The sequence below is a fragment of the Hirundo rustica genome, chromosome Z (genome assembly GCF_015227805.2).
Source record: "Hirundo rustica isolate bHirRus1 chromosome Z, bHirRus1.pri.v3, whole genome shotgun sequence".
Classification (NCBI taxonomy): domain Eukaryota; kingdom Metazoa; phylum Chordata; class Aves; order Passeriformes; family Hirundinidae; genus Hirundo; species Hirundo rustica.
Window position 1 is genome coordinate 2756252 of NC_053488.1, and position 19060 is coordinate 2775311.

Consider the following 19060-nt stretch of genomic DNA (forward strand, 5'->3'; position numbering starts at 1 on the left):
GTGTTACCTGTTTCCTATGCTCTACACCTTTGTTAGGATGAGTTAACACATTTGACTGTTTTGCGGATTACAGTGTAAATGTCAAGCTAAGGTTCAATTAATTATAAATTAGCTGGCTTTTGGCATTTTAAATACAATTGTCTACGCTGTAAGAACTGTGTTCCATATACTAATTTGGGGCATGTGAAGAGAAAGAGAAGAAACAAACAGCACACCTAAATAATATATTTAGGTTATTCGTAGGTGTTTCATTTATTCTGACTAGAGAGTTTATTTTGAAATTACTTATTTAAGAATCCTAAGGATCCTTATGATGACCTGGTAAACACTGAAAGCAGTGCCTTAATTTGAAGTACACAGAAATGTCTTATTCATCTGCCTTTTGCTTGGTTCTTACCCTGCAAGTCTTACAGTTAAGAACTTTTCGTAGCCAAAGCTGAAAGATATTTGGGCAAAAATATGATCTCCAAATATAGTGATAAGTTCATTATGTATAACTTTAAAATAAAATAAAAAGACCAAGTTAATTTTTAACTTATTATATAAATAATATTATTACTTTGTAAGGTGTTAGTCTTTCTGAAATGTTTATTTTTTCTCTTAGTACTTGCGGTTTTGAATTTTGTATTTTTGCCCTGTTGATTGGTTTGTATTCGTATTACTTTTTTTTTTTTCCTTCTCAGCATTACTTATTATATAAATTCAAATACCTTTATTGCTTTACAGAAGAAATTGAAATTGAATAAAGTCTGAATGTATAATATGATGGTAGGGATTGTCCTTTGGAAATCAAATTAAAAATATATGCTTTAGAAGGCTTGGGTTTGGATTTTGGATTTTTTTTTCCTGTAGGGGTCTGGTTTTGTTGAAGTTAAAATTAAAAAAAGTTTGGTGGAAAATTTAGGCAAACTTTTTTTTTCTTAAATCTAAGATTGGAAGAGGAAAACTGTATGATAAAAAGTTACAGGAAATTATGTACAGAAGGACATTAGATTCCACCTTGTGTTCTTACAAAATAATTATTTTGAAGATACAGACAGTATCAAAATTATTATTTAAATAATAACAGATTTAATTAGACAGATAATATTAAAATAATTGTGTAAATGTCATTTTTAACAGACCATAACTTTTTTGGCAACACTTCAAAACTCTCTGGAAAGACTTAAAACAGTAGAACTATTGTAAGTTTCTGCTTAAACCTGTTAAGAAGTCCATTGTCTTTGTATAAAACCAAGAAAGAGTACAAGATAAGCTGCAGTGGCTCAGTAAACTGTGTTTCACTCATTCCTAGTTCTAAGCACTATTCACACTATTCCTAATAGCACAGAATATCACTGTCTTTCCAGCTGTGAAGACTTATCATGGTACTTCTTGCCTGTGAACACTTTGTGAAAAATATTGTCATAGGGATATATCTTCAACTCTGTGGGGAAAGAAAAATTTAAAACAACCCTTGTACATATTTTTGTGGCAATAAGTCTTTCCTGGTTTTGGTCATTTTGAAAGAAATTTAAAATCTAGATCAAGCATACAGGATGTTTTGCCTGTTTTTAAAGCAATGCTTATTGTCTCTAAACTCAAGGACATTGTAAAGGAACTGTAGATTTACACTTTCTCTCTAAACTTTTCTTGAATTTGCCTTCTAATGGTTTGGTTTGGCATTTATGAAAATAATTGCCTTAACAGATTATAAAATAGAATTCTAAATTGTGTTTTTAATTAACTTATACACTTTGCAGGTAATTAATTTGTGGGAATACTTTAATTTGGGATTTAAATTTTCAACCGTTGATACCTCAATAAGGTTTTGTAGGATTTCTTTCTTCCTAAATACATGAGTTCTCATTTTAAGGAGTTTGTAATTTCTCCTCTGTTTTCTTTTGTTCCTTGATGTACTTTCTTGATCAACTTATTCAACTAATTGATAGTTGAGTGTTTTATAAACATCACAGCTTAATTGAAGTCACACTCAAGTTAACAGGTCTGGCTCTGTAAATATTTCATACCTTTCCCCATCTTACCAATAAATTATAGTCAGTACTACAAATTTATAAGCCAGGACTCAAACCTGAACAGTTTTAGAACTGTATTTCAGCTTGGCAGAAAAATGCTTGGGTTCTTTAAAAAGTTGTTTACAATCATGTTTTGATCCAATTTTTTCTTAAAATCATGAATTAACTGCACTTTTTCTTTCAGGCTATAATCTATCAAGTAAGGATTTCAAGCTTTTGCTACTAACCCTGTCCAAAAGAAAAAATTCTTATATTGCACTTAACTTTTGATTTGGGGTTTTTTGTGTGTTGAATAATGCAAGTTATGTTTGAAATAACATCTGTTAGAAATTCATATAATTGATGAAGTGCACTCAAAGTGATTAATAATAGATTAGAAACCATCTGGAGGAAAGTATCTTTAATGCTACATACAGAACTTAATTACAAAATAATTATTTTTTGTTTGTCAGTCTTTTGGGATTGACAGAGTTTTTTGGGGAAAGCAGAAGTACTTCATGTTCTGTATCGTTCTGATTCAATTCTAGATGTAATAGTATATGACAAATATTATATAAATTTATTAATAAAAATAGAGATGTAATAACAGATTTCCAGTATGGATAGATTGCAACTGTTTAAAGTTATAATTACCTTTGTTTGTAAGCCAAGACAGGCTTATGTCAGATCACTAGTGAAATAAGTTAAAAAAATGCACACAAAACTCAAGTGTTTACAATTATACCTTCTCTTAAGCTTTATTTCAAAACAACAGATGCTCAGTTTGGAAGCACTTGTGAATGTTAGTACATATAAAACAACAATATAGTGATGATTAACTGTACTTCTTCTTTTTCTTTATCTGAAATACAAAATTGCCTGCAAACCAAGCTAAGAATTTAATGTCTTGGAAGCATTTGCATCTTCTTGCTGTATTTTTCTAGAGCTTAGAAAATTCTAGGGATCCATGACAAGTACTGGGAAAAATAAGGAAAATGTTGACATATCAAAAAATTGAAACAGTGAAATTTAATGTATTTTCAGAGTATATTGTTTTTGATATATTTTGTCAGTTTCCTTTAATATTAAATCTAAATCTAGGAGTATTAAATTGTCCTTTAAACTTTTTTTTTTTTTATATTAGCAACAGCTAGAGGTGTTTCATGAGTGTGCTTTACTTAGAACGTGCATTGATGTTACATAAAATCTCTTCTTGCATGTTTCTAATTATCTACCATAATTACATGAAAAGATTACTGTTTTTACAAGAAACTCATTCTGCTCCTTTTGGAAGTCAAAAGCGTTTGTATCCCTAATGATTCACAGACTACCAGTTATTTTCAATGTTACCTAGGTAGCTCTTTGACTTTAATGCAGTAAAAAAGTAGCTTTTTTTCTTATGTGTATCTTAATATTTTTTTAATAACAAAGAGAAAGTATCATATTCCAGGTTTACAAATATATTAACTACATAATGTGTCCAATGGGGTTTTTTTCTGCAATTATTTGAATTACATTCTTGATTACTTTATTTCTTTGTGGTACTAACAATTTGTCTCCAAAGCATAGATACCTTTATCACATAATGATGTGTGGTACTGAATCAAAAATATTTTAGGAAAAGGACACTTCTCTGAGGTCACAAGTGCAATGAATTCTGCTATATCCGGGTAATTCTGAAGATATTAAAGCATTATTGTTTAACTAACATTTAAAGACACTCTGAGGAAGGGAGTAGTTTTTTAACAGACCTGAAGAGTGGTTCCAACTGTCAGAAGTTAATCCTGTATGGCTGCAATTTTTAATAAAGTATATAATAGGTTGTGTTTTTTTCTGTTTTGTATGTGATGTAGCTTCAGTGGCTTTTAGACAACTACGAAACTGCAGAAGGAGTGAGCCTTCCAAGAAGTACCCTTTACAACCATTACTTACGGCACTGTCAGGAGCACAAGTTGGATCCAGTCAATGCTGCCTCCTTTGGAAAACTCATACGGTCAATCTTCATGGGACTGCGGACCAGAAGACTTGGAACTAGGTTTGTGCAATTGAAACCCTGAATTGTAATAAAAAATAAAGGTAATCATTATGAATAAGCTTGTCTGCGAGGCAAAAGAATACAAAAGACCTGCATTAAAATATTAGTGTTTTCTGTCGGTTCTGTTTCTTCATGTTGAATAGTTTTATGTTTTTTTCAAGATGCTATTATAGTTTTATTTCTTCTGCTCTTGACAGTTTATGTGTTTATATTTTGGTAACTGCAATTCAGATTTTTATCATTACAAATAAAACATAACTTGCCGTTTGGAAATGACTAAGCAATGCTGTTTTCCCATAACTAGATAAATTGTATTTATTTGTATTTTATTTTTCTTACTCAAGTGGAGTGCAAGTTAACATGCTGATAATGTTTGTTTAAGAGAGAGAATTAATTTCCCAAAGGCAGTAAAATGACACTCATGTAAAACAGGTGTGACAGGAGAGCCACACCTGATTTGTGTGTGTTATTTTCCAGTCAATGTAAATTGTAAAGTAAATGTAATGTAAATAGGGAAAGCTAATATTACTGCTCTTTTAATTCTTGTTCTTTCATAAAGGGGGAACTCCAAATATCACTACTATGGGATTCGTGTCAAGCCAGACTCTCCTCTTAATCGACTACAAGAGGACATGCAATATATGGCCATGAGACAACAGCCCATGCAGCAGAAACAGAGGTAAAGTGTGAAACACAACTATTCACTACTATTTCTACTTCATCAAGTCTTATTTTCCTTACATGGACAAGTTGGAATTCCTGTTCAGTTTTTCTGCTGTGAAAACAAAAGTGTGCTGGATACGCAGTTGGTGTCAATGACGTCAGACACCATTCTGTGTGAAAGAAGATTTACCTAGAAATTGTAAAAAATTTGCAGAAAAGAAATAATAATAAAATTACCTATGACACGAACAGATTCTTCTTAACTATATTGAATTCTTGTCCCACAAGCTGAATAAAAGCAGTAAGAGCTTTAATTTCAAACATTCCTGTTTCTTTTCATTGCTGTATCATTTTATGTTCACACTTCTTATCAGAGAACTTACTATTAAGTTGCTTGATATTTATTTCATCTTCCTGTGAAGAGTTACTGTGACCACAATGGTTTGCCTCCAAGTACATGAAAATATGTTCCCTTACTATCTGTTGTTCCTGAGGAACTTGTGAAAGCTCCAGAGTAGCTGAAAGCAGTGGCACAGGCCTGTACTGGTGGTGAAAGAATGTGTGAATGTGCATATTAAAAACTACATTAAACAGAAAATTTTGGAGGGAAGATGGAAATGAGTAAATTTCTTTGAAATTAATTTTGATTTAATTGGTCACTAGTCATCCATATTCCCCTAAAGTAAAATACGTTAGATGTATAATTTCATGACACTCATAGACAGAGGAGCACCATATCAAGCAAGTCACCTTTAGAACACTTAGTTCTCAAAAAAAAATCAGTTGAATGAACAGTTTGGCATAGTGTACCAAGCATATTTTGCGTTCTTGTACACAAGTGAGATATGGAAAACACGACTTCAAACTTTTAATTTCAAATACAAAGATCACTTTGATCTGAAATGATTTTACTGTCATTTCTGGACAGTACAGATTAGTTACTAAATGGAAGCTCATGGTAAGATATATGGTCTTAACTATCATTTGCTGAGCAAGATACAGAAGCATGAGATGTCTCATAATAACGCCACGTAGAAAATGCTTGTTACAAAAAACATGGCAGGGTTATATAGTAAGGAATGGTGATAGATATTTACAAAATCTCCAGAAAGCTTATTTTACCCACTCAATCTCATTCACTTAGACATTTTATTCACTTGCATTCAAAATTACATACGTGCACCAAAACATATGCCACAATGGTCTAACTAGAACTGTTTCTGGAAAAATTATGCCAGTCAGCTAAACATTGTCACATCTCTTGTCTTCTTTGTGATTCACAATGAAAAAGTGACTTGGGAATTTCATTATATGGCTGTTAGGACTCGATCTTTCTTTTTGTATTATTTGCTTGATTGTTTTATTTAACACCACCCTACGTCTTACACAGTTCCCTTATTTTCTTTACCTAAGTATGTTTGGCATAATTTTCTTAACTTTATGGCAGCATGTTCCTTGATTATATCTGAACAAAATCTCACAAATGGCACTGTGCAGTTGGTGCACACTTCTCCTGTGCCCCTTGTTTTGCACTTGCACACGTGAACTTGCACCAACATGCACCTAATTTGGGCTCAATTCACACCAATCCCAAACTCTGCTGCGAGGATCTGTAAAGGTGTTGATGAGGGGCGGGAACTGCAGGGTACCATTGTGCACAAGAGGCAGCTGTTACGTGAAAAATACTGTGCTATAGGAGGCTTTGTGTTTAACTTCGGTGTTTCATGTATGACTGTATGTGTTCCTGTCGTTGTTATCCAGGTGTATTGAAAAATTCTAGCGGGATTTAGCAGGAGAGAACTAAAAGACTGAATATTGTAATTTTCATGATTATGGTAATATTGCTCTTTTGTCAGCTTATTCATATTCCTAGTGGTTCTTTTGTCTTTTAAATTAATGGTAAATTGCAGGCAATATACTTTTTCTCTGGGCAGTTATACCAATTCTACCATCTCTATCAGACACATGTAATTGAAAAAACACTTCTAGTCCTCTTCAGCAAAGGCTGTAGACTGAATGTATGCCACACATAATTTTTCTTCATTCCTTTTCTTAATGTGGGAACCATGAACCTTTTGTATTTGCATAACTTCAGTATCCCAAAGTGCCCGTGTTGAAGTCTTCGTTGTCCTCAGACAATAATGTTGTTTCTTCTTAAAAGTAATGAAACATTACCTTTATATCACAAAATTATGTCAAGCTGTGTGGAAAGGGAAGGATTTGATTGGTTTTGGTGTAAATTTGCCAGTGTTGCAATATGCTGTTACTAAGCTAAGTTCTACCAGAAACTGGGAGTACTGCTGGAATACCACCTTTGTGAATTCTGTAATGCATTGTTAACGCTCTAGCTTACCTTAGTGTTTTTTTTAACTTCTATTATTTACAAAGTAAGTAAGAATCTCTAAATTCTTTTGTCACTTGTCCTGAAAATTTTATTTTGAGATGGAAAAATCAAACTCTGTGTTTCATTTATGAAGAAGTAAACAGAAAGGATAATTTTGTACTTGATAATTTTTGCAGGTATAAGCCTATGCAGAAAGTGGATGGAGTTGCAGATGGCTTCACAGGAAGTGGTCAACAGACAGGCACATCTGTTGAACAAACTGTTATTGCCCAAAGTCAACATCATCAACAGTTTCTAGGTATGAAAGCAGGTTTTATGCTGCTATATAAATAAGTAAGATGAACTTTGTTATCACAGTCAATATCAATCCAATAGCTGCTTCTGAAGTTATCATGCCCTCTCTAAAATCCTTATTCTCAACAGAACAGAAAGGTACTTAAATTACATGTGAGCTTTATGTAATATTTAATATGCATCATGTAAGTATAAAATGAAAAATAGGGTGAGATACACTTCATATTACATAAATGAAGTTGCTTTGCATAATTACATTAAATGTGCATATTGAAATTCCTGCTATGAAAGTTGTTTCCTTCATGTGCACTACAGTGCATTTTATTTCATGAAAGTTGGGATGGGAGGATGGCATTGCACTGCCATGCAGGTTAGCCGCCCCTGGCTGTTTTGAAAGGCTGTTCTAGTGCTGTAAGCAGAAAGAGGCAAGTAGTTTCAGCTGAAACCCTAAAGGTCATGTTCAAAAATATCCAAATTGTGGATTTTGTTGATCCAGTTAAGCATGTATTCCAGTCATAGAAACAAATCGTAATTTAGTTAATTGTTTATGTAAAAAGAGTCCTTGGCTGTGCTGATAAAGTGTGCTGTTAGTGTAGGCTTATTTGGTTGGGATTTTCTACCACCAAATCCTTCAGCCTGATTTTGTTTTACTAAAACCAGTTGGAGCATAAGGGTAGGATTAAAATGTTTTGAATCTTCTTTTCCAGGTACTTTTCAGTTCAGTATTTTTATCTTACCAGCTTGCCTCTTGGAAACATTTATGGCAAATAGTAAAAGCACACATTGGTTTTACTTGAAAGCCTAGTAAATGTCAAGTAAAAATGTATAATGAGTTCATTAAGCCTCATCACACCTGGCTGCATAGAAACTCTTCATCTGAACAACAAAAATATTATTCAAGGATTAGTCTCTCTTACACTGACTCTAGATACTTTCTTGCACCCTGTAATAGTCTGAAAAAGCGTGTGTTAGCTTCTCTATATATCTCTATATAGGTATACTATGAGCATGATAGTATTTTAATGTACTCAAGTATGATTTTGTATTTCTTTTTCACTAAAAACTATTCATGTATTTAGTATTTTGGCATACAACAGGTATGAATATTGAATATTATGAATTTGAATATTATGACCTTTTGGAATTTATTTATTTATTTCTATCTATAATTCTATATATAATCCTTGTTTTTTTTTTTTTTTTTTTTTTTTCCCCTAACCATACTGTAACTGGCACCTCTGTCGTTATGTTGTCATGACAACAGATGCATCTCGAGTACTGCCAGAGTTTGGAGAAGTTGAAATATCGTCTCTGCCAGATGGTACTACCTTTGAGGACATCAAATCACTACAGAGTCTTTATCGAGAGCACTGTGAGGTATTTCCTATAAACCATTTATTTTTGAAAGTTCATGAGTTTTCATGAAGGCCAGTACAGGAGAATAGTGACAAGTACATTGCAGCCATGATAGTGGCATGTGACTTTCGCCACGATATTTTACTTATCTCATTGGAAAGGATAGCAAAAAGAGTTTTCTGGAGGAATATGTAATAGATACTGAGAATCAAATGTTGTTTCAGAATGTTAGACTTCAGATTGTGCATGCAGATTTTTGATTTAGTTAATAGAAATTGTAAATCAGGTTAGATTATAATTTCCTTTTACATTAAAAGCAGTAATTTTTTTCTCATAACAAAGAAGTATTGAGACATTTAAGCCACATTTGATTCTCAACAGTATGTCTTTTAAAATTATTTTTGAAGTTGCTTCCAGCTTATAAGTCATTATGAAAGGAGCAACATGTCAGGTTTACTTTTTTATTTGCAGTAGCAGTAAATACTTTCTGTGCTTAAATTCCTCGGATATGTTTACATAGCCCATACTAGTTCCAGGAAGCTTCCATGCAAGCCTTACGCAAGTCTCTGTGCACAACACTTTATAGTGCTGGAAAATTAATGGATATCAAAGGTATTAAAACAAATAACATTTATAACTTGAGAAATGTACAGTTTGCCTTGGTTCCACTATGTGGTGAAGGAAAAGAGCTGTAGATCTAGTTGGAGTTGGAAGTGGAGGGATTCTGAGTAAAAGACCATGGGATCTCATGTTTTATTTTTTCAGGCAATACTGGATGTGGTTGTTAATCTTCAATTCAGCCTGATAGAAAAATTGTGGCAAACTTTCTGGCGTTATTCTCCTTCTGCTCCACCTGATGGCACTCCTGTTAATGAACCAAGGTCAGTAAATGTTTCTCTTTATTTAACGTGTCTCATGATAATCTAAGTGTGACATTTAAAAATTCATACTAGTTTTAACTTAACAATTTTTTCTCCTGTGATTATTTTGCAAATTAAATTTATGTTGCCTGTCAGTTTTGTATAGCTTGGGTGTATGCCAAAGGGCAGTCTTGAAACGGTTGTATCATCCATGGGGCCATTTTGCATGGACAACTACAGCGAAGGTGTGTCTTCCCAATAGTTGATCCACTTCTTTTAAGCCAAAAGGATCATTCATATGTCTGCACTCTTTAAGAGCTGTAGGAGAATTATGGAGACTTTTTTTTAAATCCATTTCCATGTGAGACAGCCTGTAAATAAGTTATATTGGGTAGAGCTGAGACATCTATGGCGCCTGTACAAAAAAAGTACATTTTAACACCCAGGTTTTTACCTGCTGTAAATCATGGAATCATAGAAACTTCAGGTGAGAAAAGTCAAATTCAACTGTTAACCTAGCACTGCCAGGTTAGCTGTTAAACCATGCCCCTAGGTGCCATAAATGCATTATCATTTATTAATTCGCTACATATTTTTTTAACACCAGCAATCTGAGTGAAATAGAAAGTCGACTTCCTAAAGCAAAGCTGATTACTCTGTGCAAGAATGAATCTATTCTGAAATGGATGTGTAACTGTGACCATGTGATGTACCAGGCTTTGGTGGAGATTCTCATTCCTGACGTCCTTAGACCTATTCCTAGTAAGTTCAACACCTGAAATATTTTGTAAGGATTTTTCTGCAAGCGTGTATATGGTGGAGGTGTACTTGTGCCTCACAGGGCAGCTTAAGAAAAAAGTTTGAAAGTTAAAGAATACTGTGTATAATTTATCCTTAGTTTCGTTGTGTAAGGAGTTGTGCTGGGAAATGCCTTGAATTCTCGAAGTTGGTAGATCTAGTTTTTAAGATACAATTTCATATTAAATGTACTTCTTTCTCTATATCTGTTACATCCTCAGGAAAAAATGTTTTCCTTTTACCCTGACTCCAGGATGCCTGGTAGAAAGAAGTCCTGTGACTCCGTGTACTATTGTCAGTCAATCCTTCCACTAAATTCAGAACTTTTCAGTTCAAACATCACATATTAGTCTTTGATTAGTCTGGAAGAGAACTGTGGTCTTTGTGATTCCATGTTTGGAGAGATGGTACTTTGTCCCCTAGCTGCTGAAATCAATTCTGATAACTGTTAAGGCAATGAAAAATTCCTATTCCAATTTATTACTCCAATCTACTGTTTTCCTGTCATCCATCCTGCATGAAATAGTGAGTAATTGTCCAGTCATACCACCATTAACAGAAGTAGAGCTTTTTTTCAAATTTAATTTTACTAGAATCTGTCATTGCTCTAGCAGTGTATTTTTATGGCTGTCTTTGGTAGAAAACAAATTTACATGAAGTTGAACTTCTTCATGAAGTATTTATTGTCTCACATATACTGTCCTAAATATTATAAAGAAATCATGTTAGCAACTCAAAAAACCCCTCATAGTTCCTATGTATTATCTTCTTCCAACGAATAAAACAGTATATACTTTAAAAAGTTGGATTTTTTTTTTTAAATTATGGCCATAAGTAGTTTTGCAGGTAACAAAGCTATATTGTCATGCTGTGAACACCTCCTCTGCTGTAGTGACTCCAACAGTAACAAGCACTCAGTAAAGAATATTGGGTGGTAGTGCCGTGCAGAAAAGTTTTATTGACTTCCCGCTTGCCAGTGGAATAAAATCAGGTTTTAGCAAATTAGGTATAATACAAAAAAAAAAAAAAAAAAAAAAAAAAAAAAAAAAAAAAAAAAAAAATTTAAACTGGAAATGTATAAAATATGAAGGTTTGCCACTTACAATATGCATTTTACCTTTTTTTTTTTTAAGGAATGAGTAAGTTCTTGGTAGCAATTGACTTAATTTGTGCATCTATATAGCAGAATAAAGAAAAAATGTGTTCTCAAATACATGCAATTATTAACAACTATTACTTGTGTAAATGATTTTACATTGGTTTATATTTAAGGTTTTACTTCTCTAATGACAACACCATTAGGTAGGATTTTAGAGTAATATAGTGTATCACAAAAAATTAGGTAATAATACCACCCCCCACCCCCCACCCCCCCCCCCCCCCAAATTTAATTATAACATTTAATAGGTTGAATGGAAGCTCTCACTTGCAAAAGCAAGTTAATTTTGGAATAAAAAGGTAGTGCAGACAGAGTTTTTCATGAAACCTGTTCCTCTCCTGTCCAGCTGCTTTTCCTGCAAGGCCTGGCAGTCTCTAGAGAGGTGTTTAAATGACATCACACTGTCTTGCCGCCTTGCTTCATAAGATGCATTGGGCATTGCCAGTAGAGGATTTCAAGAAAATGGGGCAGAATCAATTAATATCAATAACTAGATGCATCATGTCCTTTTCATGCTATTTCCTTCTTTCTAGAATTACCAGTCATATTTGAATAATTGATACCTCCTGTGTTTGACATTGCTGTTTTGGGGATGGTTATCAGACTGCTGGATTCAAGCACATCATCTGATCCCAGGACAAATTCATCCCAAGATACTTGTGCCTCCTTTTTGTGAACAGTCCGGTGGTTTTCTGCTCAGCCTTGCACTCACTTGTGCTACCGTTGGAAGACAGCTAACAGCTGTTTTCTTACTTTATTCTTTAGGACCAGCTAACTAAATGGCTTTTTTCAGCAGCTTTCTTTTAATGATGGGCCATCCAAATTTCTTCTTCAATGTTAAATGGTTAAAATTTTATAATTTTTTAAACTCATGCTTTTGAATGAAAGCATCTCCAGTCATTACAAGAGACTGAGATAATGGCTTAAGGTTGAACATAACAAAAATGCAGCTGGGTGGAGCAGACAAATTCATCACCCTCTGTGGGAAAATAGCAGTTTGTAGGGAAGTTTGGACTTTGTAGAGGAGTTGGGACTGTAAATGCTTCATTATAGGAATGTTCATGATTTTTTTTAATAAATGGGAAGATAGCAGCAGCTGCTGCTCAAAATAGGGAAAAATATTAATTTGAAAGGGGCTTGAAGAAAGCATAGTTTTTCAAGGTTTTTTGTTGTTGTTGTTTAGATCTTCATTGTTTTTTCTTTTAGGCAAGTCCTATTGTTGATACATATTACTGGAGTAGAAAAAAAATTGTTGAGGAAAAAAATGGTTTTATTTTTAACTTCTGTATTAAATTCGTCAGCTGAAATATTTCACACCCACAGAATGAGTGAAGAATTGTTGTGTATAAAACAACAAAATTCCTTTTCCTAAGAAAAGTAATATGCTGTCCATTGGAGCCAGGAATAAAGACCATAATTATGTAGTGTCCTTGGCAATAGACAAGAGCTATTATATTTTAGAATGGACATCTTGCATCTTCACACATGGCAGGATGGACAGTAACAAATGTTGGTGAGTTAGTTTCCATGATAGGTGGAGAATTTATGCAAAATACACTTATACACCATATTGCACAAGTCCAGACAGACAAAAAATTAAAAGTACTGGAAAGACTGTAAAGCTCAGTTTTGTACAAGTCAGAGGGGTTTTGGTTCAGAAGTCAAGTTTCTTAGGTACTTACGCAAATCAAACTTTCAGAAGCTGCCATTGCCACATCATTTAGTGTGTGACTAGTAACACTTAGTGATTTACCATTTACTTTTTGCACCATGCTTATCATGTAAAGATTCTTTGAAAGGGTTCAGATGAACTTAAGAGTTCAAGGATGGTTACTTACGGTTTTGGAAATGGCTAGATGTATACTTAAAGATATGAGAAAAATTCTGTATTTAATGTATCTCCAAAGCTCATTAGAAATTCATTATGGTGGTGTACAATAGTGATGCCTGATGAGCTACTTTAGCTATTTTATTTCTTCAGAACTTAGAATTCCTTTTATTTGTTCATTTTTCATTCTAGTTAAAGGCCTTTCTTAAGGTCTAAGCTGCTTTTCCATATTTATTTTTAAAGGAGATCAGCATTGCAGTGATGCAAATAAGTTTGTAACATATATATACGCATGGGTAAAAAAGAGTAATGAGGACACGAGACGTGAAAAAGCAGAAATATTTTTCTTAAATGTCTAAGTACCATTCACACAGTATTTACATAATTACTTCCATCTTGGCTGATAGGTAAGAGTTTGTGAGTGAATACATACTCAATTAGTAACTGCACAGAAATAATTTACAAAGCAGCACAAGTGAGCTACGGGATTGACAGGATTGAATTAAAAAAGCATGTTCCTTATGAGTAAACCTTAAAGGAGGAAAAAAAAACCTGATAACATAAGAGGGCTCAGAGGACACAGATACTTTGTGAGATCAAACTGTGGTCATTTGAATAATTTCACTTTCTGTCAGTGAAACACACTCCTGTGTCTTGCTTACTGATGATATCCTTAAGCACTGCATGTGAAAGGAATTTACTCTTCAAAACCGAATTAAGCAGCACAATGACATAGTTTAAGATTACTTTGGACTTATTTGAGGAAACTGCAGTATTCCTGTAAGTGGATTTTTCCCCAGACATTTGCATTTCAAAAGAGGTGCTTAGGTAAAATGAAAAGCTGAAAGTTTGTGATGGAAAATTCCATCACAACTACTGCAAATAGGAGTGCCCCAAACAATACAGCTAAGTCAAAAATTTCTTTGGAAGATTGTTTATTAAACCAAAACTAAATTCCTAACTGTGTAATCTTTATCTCAGTTAGGCATTTTGAACCTAGACTAGACTTGTCTAGTAAGTAAATGCAGCAGAGCAGGAAGTTGAGTACAAGAGTAGGATGCAGTAGGATTTGCATCTGAGGATGCAAAACATTTCCAGAGAGGTGCACTGCTTTCTTTTCATTCTGTTCTTATTCTCCAATGCACAGGTGCCTTGACCCAAGCCATTCGCAATTTTGCAAAAAGCCTTGAAGGTTGGCTTTCAAATGCCATGAACAATATTCCACAGAGGATGATACAAACCAAGGTAGATAAAACTCCAAGTACTATTCTTGCAGTGGCAAACCAAGTGGGCAGCAGCATCTAAAAGGAGAAGCATTTTAATTTTAATGCTAAATTTCATGTCTAACATCAAGCATTAAATAATGGGAGAGGAAATAATATTATTTGATCTGCTACATGGTATAACTCAAATATGAGCATTCATTAATATACACTATTAAAATGAAAGTCAAGACTCAATCTGTAGAATTAATCTGTGGAGTACAGTATTTTAAAATAATAAATTTCTTCATAGGTTGCCGCTGTAAGTGCCTTTGCCCAGACTCTGCGAAGATACACATCTCTTAATCACCTGGCTCAAGCAGCTCGTGCTGTGCTTCAAAACACTTCTCAAATCAACCAGATGCTCAATGATCTCAACCGTGTTGATTTTGCCAATGTTCAGGTAAAATTCAGCTTTGAATAGCAGGGGTTTTTAAGTGTTATTTCCTCTGTGATTCTGAACATTGTTGTCAGGCGTCATTCTATCAAGAAAGTCAAGTGCTAATATTTTGCTCATTCATAAACATAGTGACTCAGTCCAAATGTGACAGCATATGCTTTAGGAAACTAAGAGCTCAGAACCATTACTTCTTTCCATTTGCTCTCTTGAAATGCACATATTCTTCCAACTTTTTTGCAAATGCAGAGCAAATACTTTCTTAGAATGGCTACCATGAATCGTGTTTTCCTAATGGCAAAAATGACATTTTAGGATTAGATCTAAGTAGTGTATCTTCTAAATGTCTCCTAAAATTACTACATGCATAGCATTTTCAGTAGAAACTGTCTCCATTATCTAAAACCCCATACATTAGTACATTTTTTCTATGTGCCACTGCCTAAATTTACAAGATCTCCTGAATATTGGATTAGATTAATGTGGTTAGAACCTATAGAGCATAAATTCATGTTTTTATTAAGCTTAATTTCTCTACAGGTTTTTGCTTGTCTGAGGAAAAATACTTTTGTCCTTTTGGCCAAAAAAGTGAAAGGTTTCAAATTCCTGGTAGTTCTCTGTTTGTCTTTGTTGTGAACAAGTGTTTAATGTACTTGTTAACACACATAACAGAAATCTAATCACGAGTTCTTGACCAAAGGTGCAATATATTAGGTACAGTAATATGTTGACATGGATACAGAGTCTGTGAATGAGATGTTAACTTGGCACATGACAACTAGAGTTTAAATGGAGATGGCTTGCAGTTAGTGAGCTGTCATTTTTTCTCATTTTCTGAATTGAACAGCTAGCTTTATTTACACTTGGTAACACTGACTAAATTTCTGATTACTGTATGCATAAGTGTGTTTCTCCACTTGTGTGCAGCTTATGTTGTCTTTAAGTAATGTGTTATCTGTTACTGAGTCTAGAGTCAGCAAACAATCATTGTTTCCATACAAAGTTTCTTTTATGAGATGATGTAACAGGATTTGTCTTTAAGCTTAACATCTTCAGAACAAAAGGAATGTTGCGCTTGATTTCTCACTGCTTTTTTTACTTTAGTCCCCTGCATTTGACTCTTCTTCCTGCTTGTCTGAAATCCCAGAAAAAAAAGACAAGATATAAGTAATTCAATAGTAAAATTACAGAAGTAGAAGCCTTTCACCGTTCTTCAGAAATAAATGTGGGAGACAGGAAACTTTTGTTGTTTACATTGTTTGTTCTAATTTCTTAATTTGATGTCTGTTCTTTTATGCTATGCTTTTCCCACCTATTTGCTTTCAACAAAATTACAACAGACATGAAATAAAAAACACTTCTTAGTTTGTCTAGTAAGTGTGTCTGGTCTCTTCCATCTGTTGAGCAGCTTAACCTTTGAGATACAATTACATTGTGTGCTTTGGCTTACGTATTGTCAATTCAAGAGCTGCCGTGTGCTGTAACAGGAGCAGGCTTCCTGGGTGTGCCAGTGTGATGACAACATGGTTCAGAGACTCGAAACAGATTTCAAGATGACTCTTCAACAGCAGAGCACTCTGGAGCAGTGGGCTGCCTGGCTTGATAACGTAATGATGCAAGCACTGAAACCCTATGAAGGAAGACCCAGCTTTCCTAAAGCAGCACGGCAATTTCTGTTAAAATGGTCTTTCTACAGGTAGTATTTAATAGATTTTAAAACATTCTAACTATTCTGTGTAGGTGCATTGTACTGAAGTTGACAAATCTAACATCAAACAGTGGCTTGGTACATCATGAAAAACATGGGGTTTTTTTCAGATGACTGCTGTTATTAACCGTGAACTGAGGGCTATCAGCAAATGAAGAGGGACTTAAATGACCCTTCTTTATTGTTTTAAAAGCCATCTGAAAATGAATGCAGGTGTAATTTTGTCCAGAGTTCAAAACATGTTGTGAATTGTTTTTTTTAAAAAAACTATGCCGTTGTTAAGTCACTGTTTTTAGTATTACTTACTAAGACATTGTGGCATCATTGTTTATTAGATAAGAAAGGCAGAAGCTGTTTTTAATACATGAAAAGAATATTAAGACAAGCATTCCATGTTAGTTGCTTATTGAAACAGTTACCAGAGTAAACCTTGTTCTTTGAACCTGACTGCAGCAGCTGCTGGCTGAAGATATGAAGAAATAATACGAACACGCAAATCTATTGTTTTTGAATTTTAAGTTTCAAAGTTTTTTAAATTTTGGCTATTAGAAGTGTTGCCCTAGAAAGATTGGCAAAACAGACACTATTTAAGCAATAGTTCCTTTAAAATCAAATAGTTTTTTTACCATTTTAGTTGTTTATGTTTTCAACCAAGTTTCTTTCAAAGTTAACTTTTACACTTGCTCAGTTAGTGGTAGTTATGAATAGGTCAAAAACCAAACCAGTCTGGTTATTTCTTATGTGGCGTCCAGCAGTACCTTCAGAGAAAGGAGAGAAGCAAATGATTGCCCTTTCCTGCTCATCCCTTTAAACCAGACATTTGAGGATAATGTTGCTTGTGAGAATATTGGTTTTGAGGTGAAGTGTCTGTCTACGTGGATAAATGTTGAAATGGCTGTGACATATAATGCATAAACATATATATATGTTTTTTATTTTCGAATAGCTCAATGGTGATTCGGGATTTAACCTTGCGCAGTGCTGCTAGCTTTGGCTCATTTCACCTGATCCGCTTGCTTTACGATGAATACATGTTTTACTTAGTAGAACATCGTGTTGCTCAGGCAACAGGAGAGACACCTATTGCAGTAATGGGAGAGGTAAGATAATATGTAAGAGACTAAATTGATAGATTTAGTGATGAGTTGGGGAGAGTGTTTTTTGCACATTTTTAAGCATGTATGTAGAATGGTAAGTTGTTCTGCAGCATTACAGTACACTTGAGTAACAAATATAAACAGTGGCTTCAAACTTGTTTCACTGTAAGAGTACTGAAATCACGCTGAATCCTTAAAATAAATTATTTCTAAATGAACTTGCTCTTTTACAAATCTGCACACAGATTCATGTACATAGTGTGAAAAATGTTGATCAACCTACAAGCACTTTCCACTTTTTGAGACCCAAATATTTTATGTGAAAACAAAAAAGAACATAGTCATAGGAAAATGTTGCTTCTGTGGATCTGTTTCCATGCATTTGCACACATAATTCCCACACAAAATATATACCCTCTTTGACATAAGAAGGCTGGTTTACATGCAGAATTTTGGCTTGTACAGACCTCTTCACATACCAGTGCAGACATATGTAGAGGTTTGCAGGACATTTGATTTTTTATACAGTTGTTTCAAAGACTGTTTGTTCAAAAAGCAGATGCAGAGTCTCAACTCGTAACTATTTTTTTATACTCAGCTATGGCATCTACAGGGCAAAGTTTCTCTTATACTTCTTCTTTTCAGTAATTCATCTGACCTTTTATTTTGAGTGAGACAGTAAGGAAAGCATAAACTGTTCCCAAAGAATAATGTTTCAAAAGTGCTGGGAAATGGATATATTTTAAAATATGCTAAACATTTAATAGGACAGATTTGTTACATTTTTACACTTGAGAGTCACTCTTACGTTCTGTGTTACCTATAAATTACAGGTAATTTTGCTAGTTGAGTTGTCATTCTTACCACAAGATATATTGATTGACTTATTAAATATTATAAAGAGATTATATACTTTCAAGAGAAGTTAGAAAATGTCTCAGCTTGCTTTGTCAAATTATTTTATATCATGTGCCATGACATGTTTCAGAAAAACTAAGTAATGTTTCTACTTAGTGGAAAGCCCCACCATCAGTATGCATGCTCTTCTTGCCTTACATTTTCAGAAAGTCCTACACAAGTGTGCAATTACTGCATTCTCGTTGTCTCAGCAGACTTTATATGTTAGACATAAGTGTAGCGTAGGGCTTTCTAAAAAGTTCATGAGATGGATGGAATACTGTGAGGAAGTAAGTATTGCAAAATTTTTGGAGGTGATGGGCAGAATAGAAGTAATGCATGAAATGCACGTGGTCTTATGCTTCTGT

At 34.0% G+C, this 19060-nt stretch overlaps 1 protein-coding gene across 1 annotated transcript in view; it reads left to right on the forward strand.

Moving 5' to 3' along the window:
* The window catches only part of RFX3 (regulatory factor X3), a 100310-nt gene that overhangs the window by 79201 nt on the left and 2049 nt on the right, over positions 1 to 19060 (forward strand). Inside the window, exons 6-15 of the mRNA XM_040089932.1 lie at positions 3848 to 4029; positions 4589 to 4708; positions 7213 to 7334; positions 8595 to 8707; positions 9452 to 9567; positions 10154 to 10308; positions 14479 to 14576; positions 14847 to 14996; positions 16478 to 16686; positions 17645 to 17798. Of these exons, the coding sequence (XP_039945866.1) occupies positions 3848 to 4029; positions 4589 to 4708; positions 7213 to 7334; positions 8595 to 8707; positions 9452 to 9567; positions 10154 to 10308; positions 14479 to 14576; positions 14847 to 14996; positions 16478 to 16686; positions 17645 to 17798 (1419 nt within the window). The remainder of the gene's footprint in view (positions 1 to 3847; positions 4030 to 4588; positions 4709 to 7212; positions 7335 to 8594; positions 8708 to 9451; positions 9568 to 10153; positions 10309 to 14478; positions 14577 to 14846; positions 14997 to 16477; positions 16687 to 17644; positions 17799 to 19060) is intronic.